This window comes from Salvelinus fontinalis, chromosome 27 (assembly GCF_029448725.1).
Source record: "Salvelinus fontinalis isolate EN_2023a chromosome 27, ASM2944872v1, whole genome shotgun sequence".
NCBI lineage: Eukaryota > Metazoa > Chordata > Actinopteri > Salmoniformes > Salmonidae > Salvelinus > Salvelinus fontinalis.
The window spans coordinates 25,793,907-25,810,247 of NC_074691.1; the positions used below are offsets into that span (position 1 = coordinate 25,793,907).

The following is a 16,341-nucleotide window of genomic DNA, read 5'->3' on the forward strand; positions in this document are numbered from 1 at the left end:
AAAAGGTGTCATTCTGTACTGTCGCCTCATATAAAAAATATGTGTACATATCAAATAAAAAATGCTGGTGTACAGAGACAAACTCAATGTTTTAGCTTTACTGTCCAAATAAATACTTACGGGAGTGTATCTCACTCTGAGTGCCTGAGGAGCAGTCTCATGACCCCACAAGTAGCTCTGGCCAGTAAAAGTGCCTGATAAAAAAGTTAGGACCTCAACAAGTAGAAGTTGCCGGTGCATGATAGAAAAGCGATAGAGGAGCGAGGATCCAGAGCTAATAGAATGATTAATGGAGTCTTTCTCATTCAATTTGCTCACACTCCCTCAGGAGAGACCGCAGGCTGATTTAGGGAGAGGGGGAGGAGGAAAGGGAGTGAGGGAGGAGAGGAGACGAAAGGGAGGGAGGAGAGGACAGGTGGTGTGGTCAGGAGGTGAGAAGGGAAAGAGATGGAGTTATTATAGGAGGGAAAGGGGGAGGCGATGGAGTGGCAGAGTGGCACACACACACACACACACACACACACACACACACACACACACACACACACACACACACACACACACACACACACACACACACACACACACACACACACACACAGACGCACACACGCACACACAGACACACGCACACACACACACACACACACACACAGACACACGCACACACACACACACACACGCACACAACTAGCATGCCTTTCACGTCTCCAAAATAGCCAGCTAACATGCACATTCCTGCATTATCTGACTCCATCTCCCCTTATCCATATTTGACCTGCCAATAATCTCCTTACGCACTGCGGCCATGCCAACAAACCTTTTCCTCATTGGCTGAGTGCCAGTAGCATCTTTACTGATTGGCCAAAGGTGTTTGACATGTTACTATTCTTATCCCTAACCACCAGTGTGTCCTCTTGAAAGTAAAACAGCCGCAATCAGCCACTAATAGAAAACATAACAACTACTAAAAATATAGAGCCAAGTGAATTACCTCAACAACTGAACTAAAACACACTGAATGAGATACACTATCTCTGGGTGTCAGTGACAGACACTAGCTAGCTTCCCTAACTAAAAGCCAGCTGTTGTATAGACTGGGGGAGTGGGCCCAGCAGGGTGTACAGCCCAGCACCGACCCACCTACAGTAATTGAACTAATAAAGGGTTTGATGGTTAATTGACTAGTTGAATCAGGTGTGTTAGTGAAAAGATGGAACAAAAGCCTGTACTCTCTTTAAGTCCTGGAGAACACTGACACTACAAAGACAGAGAAGCTCAACCACAGCAGCACACTTAGGGGGATGACATCAGGATTTTGAGCAGGGAGAGAGACGCAAGCCAGGGGGCAATGTGTGTGTTTTGGGAATGGGATTCCAGAGGTTAGCAGGGCTTCCCAGGCCTGGTTGTAAGAGGAATACTGGCACAAACTGCTGGACTGGTCGTCCAGGCACACACACACTGTTACGGATACAGGTATCCTGTGTGTGTTTGTTTTCTCTCCTCCTGCCCTAGTCACAGGTGGCAGTCATCAGTCGCCAATCAGTCGCCACTGAAGACACACCTGTCCCTTTCGCTTACCCAATCACATCCCCTTTCCCTTGGTTTAAAAACCCAGTCAGTTGTTCTCTCTCTCTCTCCTCTCTCTCCGTGTGTTTGAACAATAAACCTTAAGTGTTTGACGGTGGATTTAGGTTGTTTTTCAATCTCACTGTTCCTTTTCACTGTTATGATTTGCATGAGATATGTTACGGGTCTCGTTTCCATCCCCCCTAGACTGCAGGGCCAAAGGGGATCGTAACACACACACATATGCATGCACTCACATAAACACACATTCACCCTGGCATATGCACACTGACATACATATCCCACACACACAACATCAATGTGTGTGACTGGCTGCATACTACCAGCACATGAAGTAGCAGTACAGAGCAGGGTTTGAAGTGAAAAGCACTTAGGCGAGGAGGCCTCTGAATTCCCTCTATGGGAAAACCTACTTCATGCACAGGTTGTCTTAGCAGTCACTCCAGAAACTCCTGAGCTGTAATTTATCAGCAGATCACAAAGCACTTCATTGAGAATAATAATGTCCCAAAGATTATTGCAGCCAAGAGGTACAACGTTACTGGGATGAGGAGACAGTAGCCTGGTCATGAAAAAGACAATAACATGCTATTCTAGGTAACTGATATAGAGAGAATGTTATTGTTCATAAACAATGCATAAGTAAGTACTGCAAACACGTGTGTTGGTGTGTTGGTGTGTTGGTGTGTGTCTGTGTCTGTGTCTGTGTCTGTGTCTGTGTCTGTGTCTGTGTCTGTGTCTGTGTCTGTGTCTGTGTCTGTGTCTGTGTCTCTGTCTCTGTGTCTGTGTCTGTGTCTCTGTCTCTGTCTCTGTCTCTGTCTCTGTCTCTGTCTCTGTCTCTGTCTCTGTCTCTGTCTCTGTCTCTGTCTCTGTCTCTGTCTCTGTCTCTGTCTGTCTGTGTGTGTGTGTGTGTGTGTGTGTGTGTGTGTGTGTGTGTGTGTGTGTGTGTGTGTGTGTGTGTGTGTGTGTGTGTATGCAAGTCTGAACTGCAGGAGTCTTGAGAGGGCAGGACTGACCTCTCCTTGTAAAAGTGAGCTTTGCTCCACAGTCAAGTCGTGTCTTAGTCATGTTTCTAAACAGGTGTTATGAGGGCCTTACATAACCCAGTTCAACCCCACACAAGCATATACTGTACCACCAAGGTGCAATATACCCCCACACACACTCATAGACACCAACCAAGTTCTGGACACAGAGACACACAGACACACACACACAGACACACATTTCCCAGCATGGCAGAACGTCCTCAACACAGAGTAAGAGGGACAGAGTTCCTGATTCCCAGGCTGATTTGTCTCTAGCCATCTGTCGCCATCTGAGCCACGGCAGGCGCTTCCCCTAAGCCCAAAACCCTGCGCCCAAAACTCAGCCACAACACACACACGCATACACACACACACACACACACGCACACGCACGCGCACGCGCACGCGCGGGCACACACACACACACACACACACACACACACACACACACACACACACACACACACACACACACACACACACACACACACACACACACACACACACACACTATTGCTTGTGTGTGCATGTGTATGCAAGTGTGTGTGTGTGTGTGTGTGTGTGTGTGTGTGTGTGTGTGTGTGTGTGTGTGTGTGTGTGTGTGTGTGTGTGTGTGTGTGTGTGTGTGTGTGTGTGTGTGTGTGTGTGTGTGTGTGTGTGTGTGTGTGTGTGTGTGTGTGTGTGTGTGTGTGTGTGTGAGTATGTCCAAGGGTTTATCAATTCATGGGCGCAAGTTTGTGTGAGGTGGGTGAGTTTGTGTCTATTTTTGGTCCCTAGGCATATGTTACGTTATACTGCAGCAGGGCTAGTTAGGAACTGGGTTACAGCAGGGCTAGTTAGGAACTGGGTTACAGCAGGGCTAGTTAGGAACTGGGTTACAGCACTCCCTACCACAGCGCAGTGTTCTTTCAATCATCATGCTAAACTCACTGCATGTTACATTCTCACAATGTGTTCACGTCATCATTAGGGTCTGAGGCCTAGAGAACTCGTTTAGCTACACACGATGCACATATATCACAAATATGCACATACTGTCTTAGATTTTCTGACATAAATTTAAATAGAACATAAAACATAGCTGCAATGCCTATTTAGGCACAACGAAGGCATTACAAATGTAGACATTTACCATCCTTCTCCCTCCACCCCCAGCCCCAAGGCAGAGGAGGCATTTCTGAAACACAGAAATATTATGCTACAGTTTTGTCCCTGTCATCTTCATACAAGCAGCATTTCTTATAAAGGCCAGCGAGTTCAGATGTGGGCCACCACAATCTACACTGAGCTATTGCCAAAAATACATCTTCCCACTTAACTAAACCCACAACTAGGGTGTTGCTAACTCCATGTTCAAACGTCTTGAGCCATCGAAGCATCCAATCACAAATCACCATCGCACATCGCCATCCCATCATGGGTCTGTGGCCTGACAGTCTCGAGTATTTTCTGTTGCTACTGCACCACATGTACAGTACTGTACCACACATGTTTGCCATGTTGGACACTTTTTATTCACTGTACCAACCCAATGACTGTTGAGTTATCTTAGGCTCTTGTTCTTCAGGTGTTGTTCTCTGTTGTGAAGTGGTTGTTGGTTATTTGTGTTTGTTTGTTCTATCAAGATGTTGTTACCTCAAGATGTTTTAATTGGGTCCAAAATTCATATTTATATCGACGCTCAGATCCATCTACCTGTAGAGGTATATTCTTCCTGCAGGAAACCATTTCTGCTCTTGATCAAGTTTGGATACATCTGGTTATTAGTTGGCTTTTTATTCTGCTACTCACAGCTTTGTAAATGCTTGGGTCCCTATACATACTTCCAAGAATGGGATCAGGGTCAGAATTCAGTATTAATCTAACAGTCTGCCCTCAAACTCAACTCTGGACCTTGAAGCCAGTTCAACTGCATTTTGCCATTGTTCCCCTTTAATCAAGGACTGATTTAGACCTGGGACACCAGGTGGGTGCAATTAACTATTCGGTAGAACAGAAAACCAACAGACTCCGGACCTCATAGGGTAAGAGTTGAATACCCCTGGTCTATAGTATGACCAAGTTTAATGTCAGCTTACCTGGTAACAGAGAAACATATCAGGGTATTAATACTACACCACCCACATGTCAGCTTACCTGGTAACAGAGAGAAACATATCAGGGTATTAATACTACACCATCCACATGTCAGCTTACCTGGTAACAGAGAGAAACATATCAGGGTATTAATACTACACCATCCACATGTCAGCTTACCTGGTAACAGAGAGAAACATATCAGGGTATTAATACTACACCACCCACATGTCAGCTTACCTGGTAACAGAGAGAAACATATCAGGGTATTAATACTACACCATCCACATGTCAGCTTACCTGGTAACAGAGAAACATATCAGGGTATTAATACTACACCATCCACATGTCAGCTTACCTGGTAACAGAGAGAAACATATCAGGGTATTAATACTACACCATCCACATGTCAGCTTACCTGGTAACAGAGAGAAACATATCAGGGTATTAATACTACACCATCCACATGTCAGCTTACCTGGTAACAGATTCATAGTTCCTCTCAACCAATAGAAATGCTCCATTTCAACAAGGCATTTACAGCCCTACATTATGAGAACCTGTACAGTCCCAGTATCCAGCAACCAGAGTCCTCCAGACCAGTCCTTTTTATTCTTCAGTACTATTATTAGTCTACTGTACTTTACCCAGTTAAACCTGATGAACAAAGTAAGGAACATAAAAACAAAATCCACAGCAATGGCATGGGTATTCAGGCCCAATCCCAGTAGAAGGCTAGGTGTTAGTTAGCCAGCCAGCGAGCTAGCCTGTCCTGTCTGCTAAATCCCAGTCAGAGACAGTACTGTAGATGAGGACAGGAACAGACTGGAAAACTGCAGACACCAACAGCCCAGCCAAGCTATGGCAAGGCACAGCCAGACAGCCTGGACACGTCCCTTTCCCTTTCACTATGAGATTCACCCTGACGGCCTCGTCCCAAACTAAATGCTCACAACCATCACATCCATTCTCCCTAAGGCTTTCTGCTCTGCATCCTCACGTAGACCTTCTGGTGCCATTGCTGCTGCTGAGTGTCAGTGTGTGTGTGTTTGTGTCTCCTGTTTCTTGTGTCCTTTCCCTGATCGGAACAGACACACACACAATATCTGGCCTCTTGCCAATGATGCTGGTACTCAGAGGAATCATGCCCAGCTCTCTTTCTCGCTCTGTCTCTCTCTGTCTCTCTGTCTTTTTATTTTACACACACAGAAAACAAAGGAGAGGAGAGAGAGACTTAGAAGGAAAAATATGATCTGAAAGAGCGAGAAACCGCTGCTCCAGTTGGTAGTGACAGAATCTGGCCCTTTGCCCAACAACATGGAAACACTCAACAGTGACAGCCAAGGACCGACACACACACATACATACACACACACACACCTCCCCGGTGGAGGTCAGAGTCACATTCTACATGAGATCTCATCTTGTACCCCACCAATCAGAGGAAGAGAGGGAGGAGGGAGAGAGAGGGAGAGAGGGAGAGTTAGCCTTATATCCGTACAGCAACATTCATGTAAGCTCGCGGAATCTGGCTGCTTTGCAAGGCTAAGGGAGAGCAGGAACTGGCTGCTTTGCAAGGCTAAGGGAGAGCAGGAACTGGCTGCTTTGCAAGGCTAAGGGAGAGCAGGAACTGGCTGCTTTGCAAGGCTAAGGGAGAGCAGGAACTGGCTGCTTTGCAAGGCTAAGGGAGAGCAGGAACTGGCTGAAGGAACTGGCAGCTACACCCTCCCCGGTCCCCTGGGCCAATAACACACATGCCACTTTGGGAGAGGACTCTCACACACACATTCACGCACGCATGCACGCACGCACGCACGCACACACACACACACACACACACACACACACACACTGCATATCTGTGCAATAGAGTGAATACACTGTAGTTACTGTATGGTAGTTAGGGGTGTGCTGGGTATGATAACTATTCCACAAGTTATGAACTGTATATTAAGTATCCTTAGATACAGTATACTACATATGGCAAATTATACTGTAGAAATAGTGGCTCTGCCACTGACAGAGAAACCTTCCTACATTATCAGGACAGAAAGCGTTCTACATTATCAAGGCATAAACCTTCCTACATCATCAGGACAGAAAACGTTTTACATTATCAAGACAGAAACATTCCTACATTATCAGGACAGAAATATTCCTACATTATCAACACAGAAACCATCCTACATTATCAGAACAGAAATATTCCTACATTATCAACACAGAAACCATCCTACATTATCAGGACAGAAATATTCCTACATTATCAACACAGAAACCATCCTACATGATCAGGACAGAAATATTTCTACATTATCAGGACAGAAATATTCCTACATTATCAAGATAGAAACCTTCCTAAATTATCAGGACATAAACCTTCTTACATCATCAGGACAGAAACCTTCCTACATTTTCAAGATAGAAACCTTCCTACATTATCAGGACAGAAACCTCCCTACATTATCAGGTCAGAAAAACCTTCCTACATTTTCAAGATAGAAACCTTCCTACATTATCAGGACAGAAACCTCCCTACATTATCAGGTCAGAAAAACCTCCCTACATTATCAGGACAGAAACCTCCCTACATGATCAGGACAGAAACCTCCTACATTATCAGGTCAGAAAAGCCTTCCTACATTTTCAGGACAGAGAAACCATCCTACGTTATCCAATCTGAGAAACCTTCCTACATTATCAGTATATTCATGTGATATAGTTATTCCTTTCTGTTGTGGTCCTATCCATATCCCACCATAGATACACCAGCACAGACGTGAATCTGTCAGCTAGGCAGAGATCAGCAGGGCTATCTTAATGAGATCTGTACAACCCTCAGGACAGCAGAGAAATATGTGTGTGCGTGTGCGCATGCGTGTGTGTCCGTATGGGTGTCTGAATGTGTGTATGTGCACTTGTGTGTGTGTGCGCGTATATTTGTAGGTCACATGACCATAATGGTTTCATCCAATGCTTTAATGCAACACGTTTGATCCATGGATTACCCCATTATTTACCAAGCCCTTTAGTGAGAACTGTGTAGAAGCCAGAAGCCTGCTGGTTGCAGAGGTACAGTAAGGGGTTATCTCACCATGGTTGTTGTTTTACATACACACTGTCCAGTACTCTGCATCTCTACCTGAAACCCTGCAGTGTAGGTACATCTCTACCTGAAACCCTGCAGTGTAGGTACATCTCTACCTGAAACCCTGCAGTGTAGGTGCATCTCTACCTGAAACCCTGCAGTGTAGGTGCATCTCTACCTGAAACCCTGCAGTGTAGGTGCATCTCTACCTGAAACCCTGCAGTGTAGGTGCATCTCTACCTGAAACCCTGCAGTGTAGGTGCATCTCTACCTGAAACCCTGCAGTGTAGGTACATCTCTACCTGAAACCCTGCAGTGTAGGTGCATCTCTACCTGAAACCCTGCAGTGTAGGTGCATCTCTACCTGAAACCCTGCAGTGTAGGTACATCTCTACCTGAAACCCAGCAGTGTAGGTACATCTCTACATGAAACCCTGCAGTGTAGGTATATCTCTACCTGAAACCCTGCAGTGTAGGTACATCTCTACATGAAAACCTGCAGTGTAGGTACATCTCTACCTGAAACCCTGCAGTGTAGGTACATCTCTACCTGAAACCCTGCAGTGTAGGTGCATCTCTACCTGAAACCCTGCAGTGTAGGTACATCTCTACCTGAAACCCTGCAGTGTAGGTGCATCTCTACATGAAACCCTGCAGTGTAGGCACATCTCTACATGAAACCCTGCAGTGTAGGTACATCTCTACATGAAACCCTGCAGTGTAGGTACATCTCTACATGAAACCCTGCAGTGTAGGTACATCTCTACCTGAAACCCTGCAGTGTAGGTACATCTCTACATGAAACCCTGCAGTGTAGGTGCATCTCTACCTGAAACCCTGCAGTGTAGGTGCATCTCTACCTGAAACCCTGCAGTGTAGGTGCATCTCTACCTGAAACCCTGCAGTGTAGGTACATCTCTACCTGAAACCCTGCAGTGTAGGTGCATCTCTACCTGAAACCCTGCAGTGTAGGTACATCTCTACCTGAAACCCTGCAGTGTAGGTGCATCTCTACCTGAAACCCTGCAGTGTAGGTGCATCTCTACCTGAAACCCTGCAGTGTAGGTGCATCTCTACCTGAAACCCTGCAATGTAGGTGCATCTCTACCTGAAACCCTGCAGTGTAGGTGCATCTCTACCTGAAACCCTGCAGTGTAGGTGCATCTCTACATGAAACCCTGCAGTGTAGGTGCATCTCTACATGAAACCCTGCAGTGTAGGTGCATCTCTACCTGAAACCCTGCAGTGTAGGTGCATCTCTACCTGAAACCCTGCAGTGTAGGTACATCTCTACCTGAAACCCTGCAGTGTAGGTGCATCTCTACCTGAAACCCTGCAGTGTAGGTGCATCTCTACCTGAAACCCTGCAGTGTAGGTGCATCTCTACCTGAAACCCTGCAGTGTAGGTGCATCTCTACCTGAAACCCTGCAGTGTAGGTGCATCTCTACCTGAAACCCTGCAGTGTAGGTGCAGTACTGCAGCACGTACAGTCTGTGTCCATGGGGTATATGCATAACTACTATGTATCATGTGACTTCCTTTTACTTGGGATTAATTCATATCCACCCAGCACAGCCTGAAGAGGACCTGCCACCCCTCAGAGCCTGGTTCCTATCTAGGTTTCTTCCTAGGTTCCTGCCTTTCTAGGGAGTTTTTCCTAGCCACCGTGCTCCTACATCTGCATTGCTTTCTGTTTGTGGTTTTAGGCTGGGTTTCTGTACAGCACTTTGTGACAACTGCTGATGTAAAAAGGGCGTTAGAAAATAAATGTGATTGATTGGATTGGAAGGAAAGGAGAGACAGAATGGCCGAGCAGAAAAAGCCCCTGACAGTATGCAGGGTTGACTGTGGCAGTCAGAATCATCAGTTGACTGACTATCTGATGTTATGGAGTACACCGTAGTCTTAGAATGAAAAACACAACAGAGAGGCTTCTGATCTCACAAGACAGACAGATATTTTGTACTGAGGGGAGGGGAATAGATACTGGCTGTAAATGCTATATATTATATACGTGTCATTTGGATATATAGTGGATGTCTGGTGAATCTGGATATCAGCATGCTCCGCCCTCGCCTTTCTCATGTGTTGATATTTGAAGCGCCTGTATCCAGATGTATCCACAGCCAGTGATTTATATGGAGAAATCATTACGCTTCACTCATTTAATCTCCTTCTCAAACCAAGACTCCTTTAAGAGGGCCTTCCCATACGCTTTTTGTTATATCGCTTTAAGGCTAACATCTGTACACACACCACTGACAACACATACGCACACACACAGCGACTTCCTTTGTTACACAGGGACAGATTTGTGTAGCGTTTGACCTCAGTCAGGGACACAGAATGGGACTGATGTAAAGCGTCTTGAGTGTTCGGTTTATCTCTGGACTGTAGAGACCAAGTCTGTGGCCGGAGGAGAGGAGTGTGGAGAGTTAAAACATCTCTTTTTAACAGTCTACTATTGACGGCTAATGAACCATTCACAAACACATTCCAAGAGATTTCAAGAGCATGCTAGGGGAAGATACACACACACACACGTACAGTGCAGTACAAATATAGTTATATTGACAATATCACCATAAGCTGAGTACTTGAATACTGTGTCTGTGTAATGTTCCGTGAACGTTGATCAAACACACACTCCTGCTCCATTAACTTGGCTCATTAACCATTTAACAGCCACTTACAGCATCGCTAACAAACCGCTAATCATAGAGCCCAATGCTAGCACAGAGAGGCTGTAAATGTCGTTCTCTCTGCTACGCTCCACCGCTTCTCCACCCACTGCAGTAAATGAGGCTCTTCAAACCATTTACACACACACACACACACACACACATGCATGCACACAAACTTGTGTGCACTCACGTAAGCATGCATGCACACACACAGACACACACACACAGACACACACACACACACACACACACACACACACACACACACACACACACACACACACACACACACACACACACACACACACACACACACACACACACACACACACACACACACACACACACACACACACACACACACACACACACACACACACACACACACACACACACACAGATGAGCCTGTCTTTCCTGTTGGTTTTCTGGGCTAAAAGCACTCTAGTTCCTCCTAGCTATGTCCTATGAAACTATGCTTTCTCCCCCATTATCTAGAGGAACATGTTAAGTCCTTCAGGCTCCCACATCGTCCCCAAACATCCATTATTGATCACTGGATCCACCCCTGCCTTGTTTGGGTGGATACACGGACTGAAATGTAAAATGTCTTCATAGGTCTTTGTGTGGAAAGCCAAAGCGATTGCAATGTTGAGATGTATGTACATAAACATTAACTTCCACGTGTGTTCACAGTTTTAAAGAGGAGCTGACACAGATTTAGCACCATCAAATCTTATTCAATATGTTTATATCGAGAAGAATATGATGCGTTTATGTTCATTTTGTGACAAGTGGGCACATAGATATGCAAATGTTCATGCTTTCATACATTCATGTTTGGAAAGAACATTCTGTAGAGTCTGGTATTGGTGAAAATTATATAGTCATATGAAAGGTGGCCGTGCGTTTTGCCAATTATTAGATACTGCAGTAAATAAAAACGAATAAATCTTGTCAGTCTCGACCAGGTACGGACTCTACACAGACAGGTGCGCCATAACCAATCACAGCTAGAGAAGGCCTATATTGCAAATAGGCTATGCCATACTGGCATGTGCCATTCCCTTTGCTGCTGTTGCACTGCACTGGACTGTGTTTACAGGCAGGAGAACAGTGGGACTTTGTTTAGATCCTTGTTAAGAAAGCAGAAGCAAAAGTCACAAAAGAAACCTGAATGGTTTTCTGCTAATATATAAATACCATGGAAGTCTTACCTGAAGGGCCAAAACTGTGGAAAAGAGATCTTGTTTTTCAGTCCAAAAGGCAAAGGCCTCCTTTGGAGACGGGGGCTTGGATTCAATTATTATTATTATGTTTTAAATATTGGACCAAACACACATTATGACAAGAGAGACAACACAACACTACATAAAGAGAGACCTAAGACAACAACATAGCATGGCAGCAACACATGACAACACAGCATGGTAGCAACACAACATGGCAGCAGCACAACATGGTAGCAGCACTAACATGGCACAGACAACAGCACAAAGGGCAAGAAGGTAGAGACAACAATACATCACGCAAAGCAGCCACAACTGTCAGTAAGAGTGAACATGATTGAGTCTTTGAACGAAGAGACTGAGATAAAACTGTTCAGTTTGAGTGTTTGTTGCAGCTCGTTCCAGTCACTAGCTGCAGCGAACTGAAAAGAGGAGCGACCCAAGGATGTGTGTGCTTAGGGGAATTGTAAAAGAATGTGACTGGCAGAATGGGTGTTGTATGTGGAGGATGAGGGCTGCAGTAGATATTTCAGATGGGTGGAGTGAGGCCTAAGAGGGTTTTATAAATAAGCATCAACCAGTAGGTCTTGCGACGGATATACAGATATGACCAGTTTACAGAGGAGTATAGAGTGCAGTGATGTGTCCTATAAGGAGCATTTGTGGCAAATCTGATGGCCGAATGGTAAACAACATCTAGCCGCTCGAGAGCACCCTTACCTGCCAATCTATAAATTACGTCTGTTATCTTACATGGGTAGGATGGTCATCTGAATCAGGGTTAGCTTGGCAGCTGGGGTGAAAGAGGAGCGATTACGATAGAGGAAACCAAGTCTAGATTTAACTTTAGCCTGTAGCTTTGATATGTGCTGAGAGAAGGGCAGTGTGCCGTCTAGCCATACTCTCAAGTACTTGTATGAGGTGACTACCGCAAGCTCTAAACCCTCAGAGGTAGTAATAACACCTGTGGGGAGAGGGGAATTCTTCTTTACCAAACCACATTACCTTTGTTTTGGAGGTGTTCAGAACAAGGTTAAGGGCAGAGAAAGCTTTGCTGTAGAGCGTTTAACACAAAATCTGGAGAGGGGCCAGCTGAGTATACAACTGTATCATCTGCATATAAATGGATGAGAGAGTGTAGGGCCTAGGATCGAGCCTTGGGGTACTCCCTTGGTGACAGGCAGTGGCTGAGACAGCAGATGTTCTGACTTTATACACTGCACTCTTTGAGAGAGGTAGTTAGCAAACCAGGCCAGAGACACCAATGCTCCTTAGCTGGCCCACAAGAATGAAATGGTCTACCGTATAAAGATTTGGCCAAGTCAATAAAAGTAGTAGCACAACATTGCTTAGAATCAAGGGCAATGGTGACATCATTCAGGACCTTTAAGGTTGCAGTGACACATCCATAACCTGAGCGAGAAACCAGATTGCATACCAGAGGGAATATTATAGACATCAAGAAAGCCAGTCAGTTGATTATTAACTCGTTTTTCCAACACTTTTGATAAACAGGACAAAATAGAAATAGGCGTATAACAGTTAGGATCAGCTTGATCTTCCACTGTAAATAATGGACATTTACTGCCTTCCAAGCATTGGGAACCTCCCCAGAGAGGAGACAGGTTAAATATGTCAGAGATAGGCTTGGCGATGATAGAGGCACCAACCTTAAAGAAGAAGGGTCTAAACCATCTGACCCAGATGTTTTTTGGGGGTCAAGTTTAAGGAGCTCCTTTAGCACCTCGGACTCAGTGACCGCCTGCTAGATGCATTAGAAGGGGTGGGAGATGAGAAAATGTTGGATGGGGAAGGAGTCATGGGTGAGTCATATAAGAATCCTGACTTAATGAAGTGGTGATTAAAGAGCTCAGCCATGTGCTTCTTGTCAGTAACAACCACATCATCAACATTAAGGAACATGGGCAGCTGTGAGGAGGGTTTATTTTCCAGGTCTTTAACTGTTTTCCAGAACTTCTTGGGGTTAGACGGATAGAGAGAGAACTGCTCCTTAAAGTAACTCACTTTGGCCTTGCGGATAGCCTGAGTGCACTTATATCTTATTTGGCTGAACGAGAGCCAGTCAGCCTGAGTGTGCGTGTGCCGAGCCTTTCGCCAAATGCAATTCTTTGGTGGAGTAACTCTTCAAGGTCACGGTCGAACCAGGGGCTGGACCTGTTTTTAATTCTAATTTTCTTTATGGGGGTGTGTTTGTTAACAATTCCACTGAAAATATCAACAAAGAAGTTCCAAGCATCTTCGACAGAGGGGATCAAGCTGATTCTATACCATTTTACATAGGCCAGTTCATGAAGGAACGCTTGCTCATTAAAGTTTTTTAGCAAGCGTCTATGACAAATCAGGACAGGTTGTTTAATTGAGCAGCCATTATGAACACAGGCTGTAAAACAGTGATCACTAAGGTTATTACAGAAAACATCAGACTGATACCTATCAGGATTATTTGTGAGGATAACATTGAAGAGAGTAGCCTTTTCTGGGTGTTTGGAGTCAGACCTTGTGGGATTGGTAATAATCGGAGAAAGATTTAGGGAGTCCCATTGCTTTAGGACTTGGTCAGGTGGTTTAAGCATGTCCCAGTTTAGGTCACCTAGCAGGACAAATTCAGACTTATTGTAAGGGGCCAGGAGAGAGCTTAGGGCAGGTAGGATACAAGCCGATGCTAATGGAGAACGATAGTACTCAGCAACAATCAACAAAGAGCTATTTGAAAGTTTATTGCTTAAAACCAGCAAATCAAATTGTTTGGGGACAGACTTGGTGGATACAACCGAGCACTGAAGGTGATCCTTGGTAAAGATTGCCACTCCCCCACCTTCAGAAGATCTGTCTTACTGAAAAAGGTTGTAACCAGAATGATTAACATCAGTGTTCAAAACACTCTTCCTTAACCACGTCTCAGTAATGACCAACACATCTGGATTGGAGCTGTGAACCCACACTTTCAATTGATACATTCTAGGTAATAAGCGTCTATTGTTAACGTGCATAAAACGCAGGATTTTATGCAGAAATAGGATTTTAGCAGAAATCAGTGAAGCAGATAGTAGAGCACAAGTCAGAATTGGGGCTAGCAACAGTAGGTGGGCCAGGGTGTACATGCACATTTCCAGATATCATTAGCAGTAATACAATCAAGGCATGGCAGAGGACAGGGAGAGTTCTTCAGTGTTGATTTATGACATTTGAATGTGCATTAGATGGCAACAAAATCATATTGTACAGCAATTTCATCAGGTAACATGAATACAAAGCCGGCGAGAGGTGGTTAGAATAGGATGGGAGGCCAAAAGTCAGTGTAACCAACGGAGAGTCAGAGTCCCGAGTGTGTGAACAAACATAGTCTGTCCCACGGTTGGGTGAACAAGAAAGTTCATAGACAACAATAAGCATGAAGGAGTCATCAGGCAAATAGCAAACTGCACAAGAATTTTTTTATTTATATATATATATATATATACTTATATATATATATACTTACAATGGCTAGCCTTGGGGCTAGCCATTGTAAGTTCAGAGTCACTCGCCCCAACAGTGTGTGTGTGCTGGAGCCACACGGATTTACAGCTTGCCTGCCTGCTCATTTGACCGATGTCGAATACATTTTGATTGACAACTAAGAGATATGCCAACAGTCATTCAAGTTTGAGTAAATTAGTAACTAGCTTAGTGAGTCACATTTTTTGGTAGCTATAGCCATCGAAGCTGAAAATAAAACTTTGGGAGAAAAGTCTGCCACTCACCCACTTGTCCAGGCAATAACGTTACACTTTCCAGCAACTAGCTAGCTATAGTACAAGGTTCTATGTCCGTTTAGGTTCTAGCTAGCTAAATTACTTAGTTATCAAGCCATATAGCTAGCTTGCTAAATAAGTAAGCCTGCTGCACATAAATACATAAGCTAGCTATAGACTTAGTCACGTAACGGGACTGCATAGCTAGATTGATTGTGTTGAGATTCCCAATCATTGCCCTTTTCATCCATTTTTGTCAACAATATTGTGCTGAAACAGTTCATCCCCTTAATGGCTGGAGGCAGCAAACAATGTACTAGCTGTGATTTCCAACCTGATAGTAATATTTATTAGACTACACAGAGATGTATTGATACATTTTATTAATCATGCATTGACTGTATCTATTTAATTCTGACAACAATGCCTTTTTAGTCAATATACAACCAATTTTTGAAACCTCTTATGAAGATGGTTCTGAAGCATAAACTGTGAATGTGATTTTTTAGACTGACAATATGAGTATCTGTGTGTTTCATTTCTGCAAAGTATTTACAGCGGTGTCAGTTCCACTTTTAGCCCGGAGACATTGCATAACTTAAAGCATCCTCTTCATAACGGATATATATACTCCCACGGCTAGGCCATACTGAATGTCTAACAGTGACACAGAAATGGGCAATCGCTAGCAGATATTTATGACATGGCTGGCATGGTCTTGACAGGGCATCAATCCTTCACATCCCAACCAAGGTCCCTGACCACAGCGTCAGCCCGGGTGACGACAGAGTGATATCTCTGTGCGGTGGGCTAGGATGTAGGCCTTCATTTTGGTCTCATCTGGGTATTAATCGTTAACACACACGCACGCACGCAAGCACACACACACACA

At 44.6% G+C, this 16,341-nt stretch overlaps 1 protein-coding gene across 4 annotated transcripts in view; it reads right to left on the bottom strand.

Moving 5' to 3' along the window:
• LOC129825351 (serine/threonine-protein kinase PAK 5-like) overlaps window positions 1–16,341 on the bottom strand; it is a 119,789-nt gene that overhangs the window by 66,630 nt on the left and 36,818 nt on the right. Inside the window, exon 1 of one of the 4 annotated variants that reach the window (XM_055885382.1) lies at window positions 5,173–5,826. The exons of 1 other annotated variant lie outside the window; for it this stretch is intronic. In XM_055885382.1, coding sequence (XP_055741357.1) covers window positions 5,173–5,218 — 46 coding nt within the window. In that variant the 5' untranslated portion in view covers window positions 5,219–5,826. Of the gene's footprint in view, window positions 1–4,696; window positions 5,144–5,172; window positions 5,827–16,341 lie in introns of those variants that run through there. 2 more of the 4 variants (XM_055885383.1, XM_055885386.1) reach the window with 2 other exon arrangements.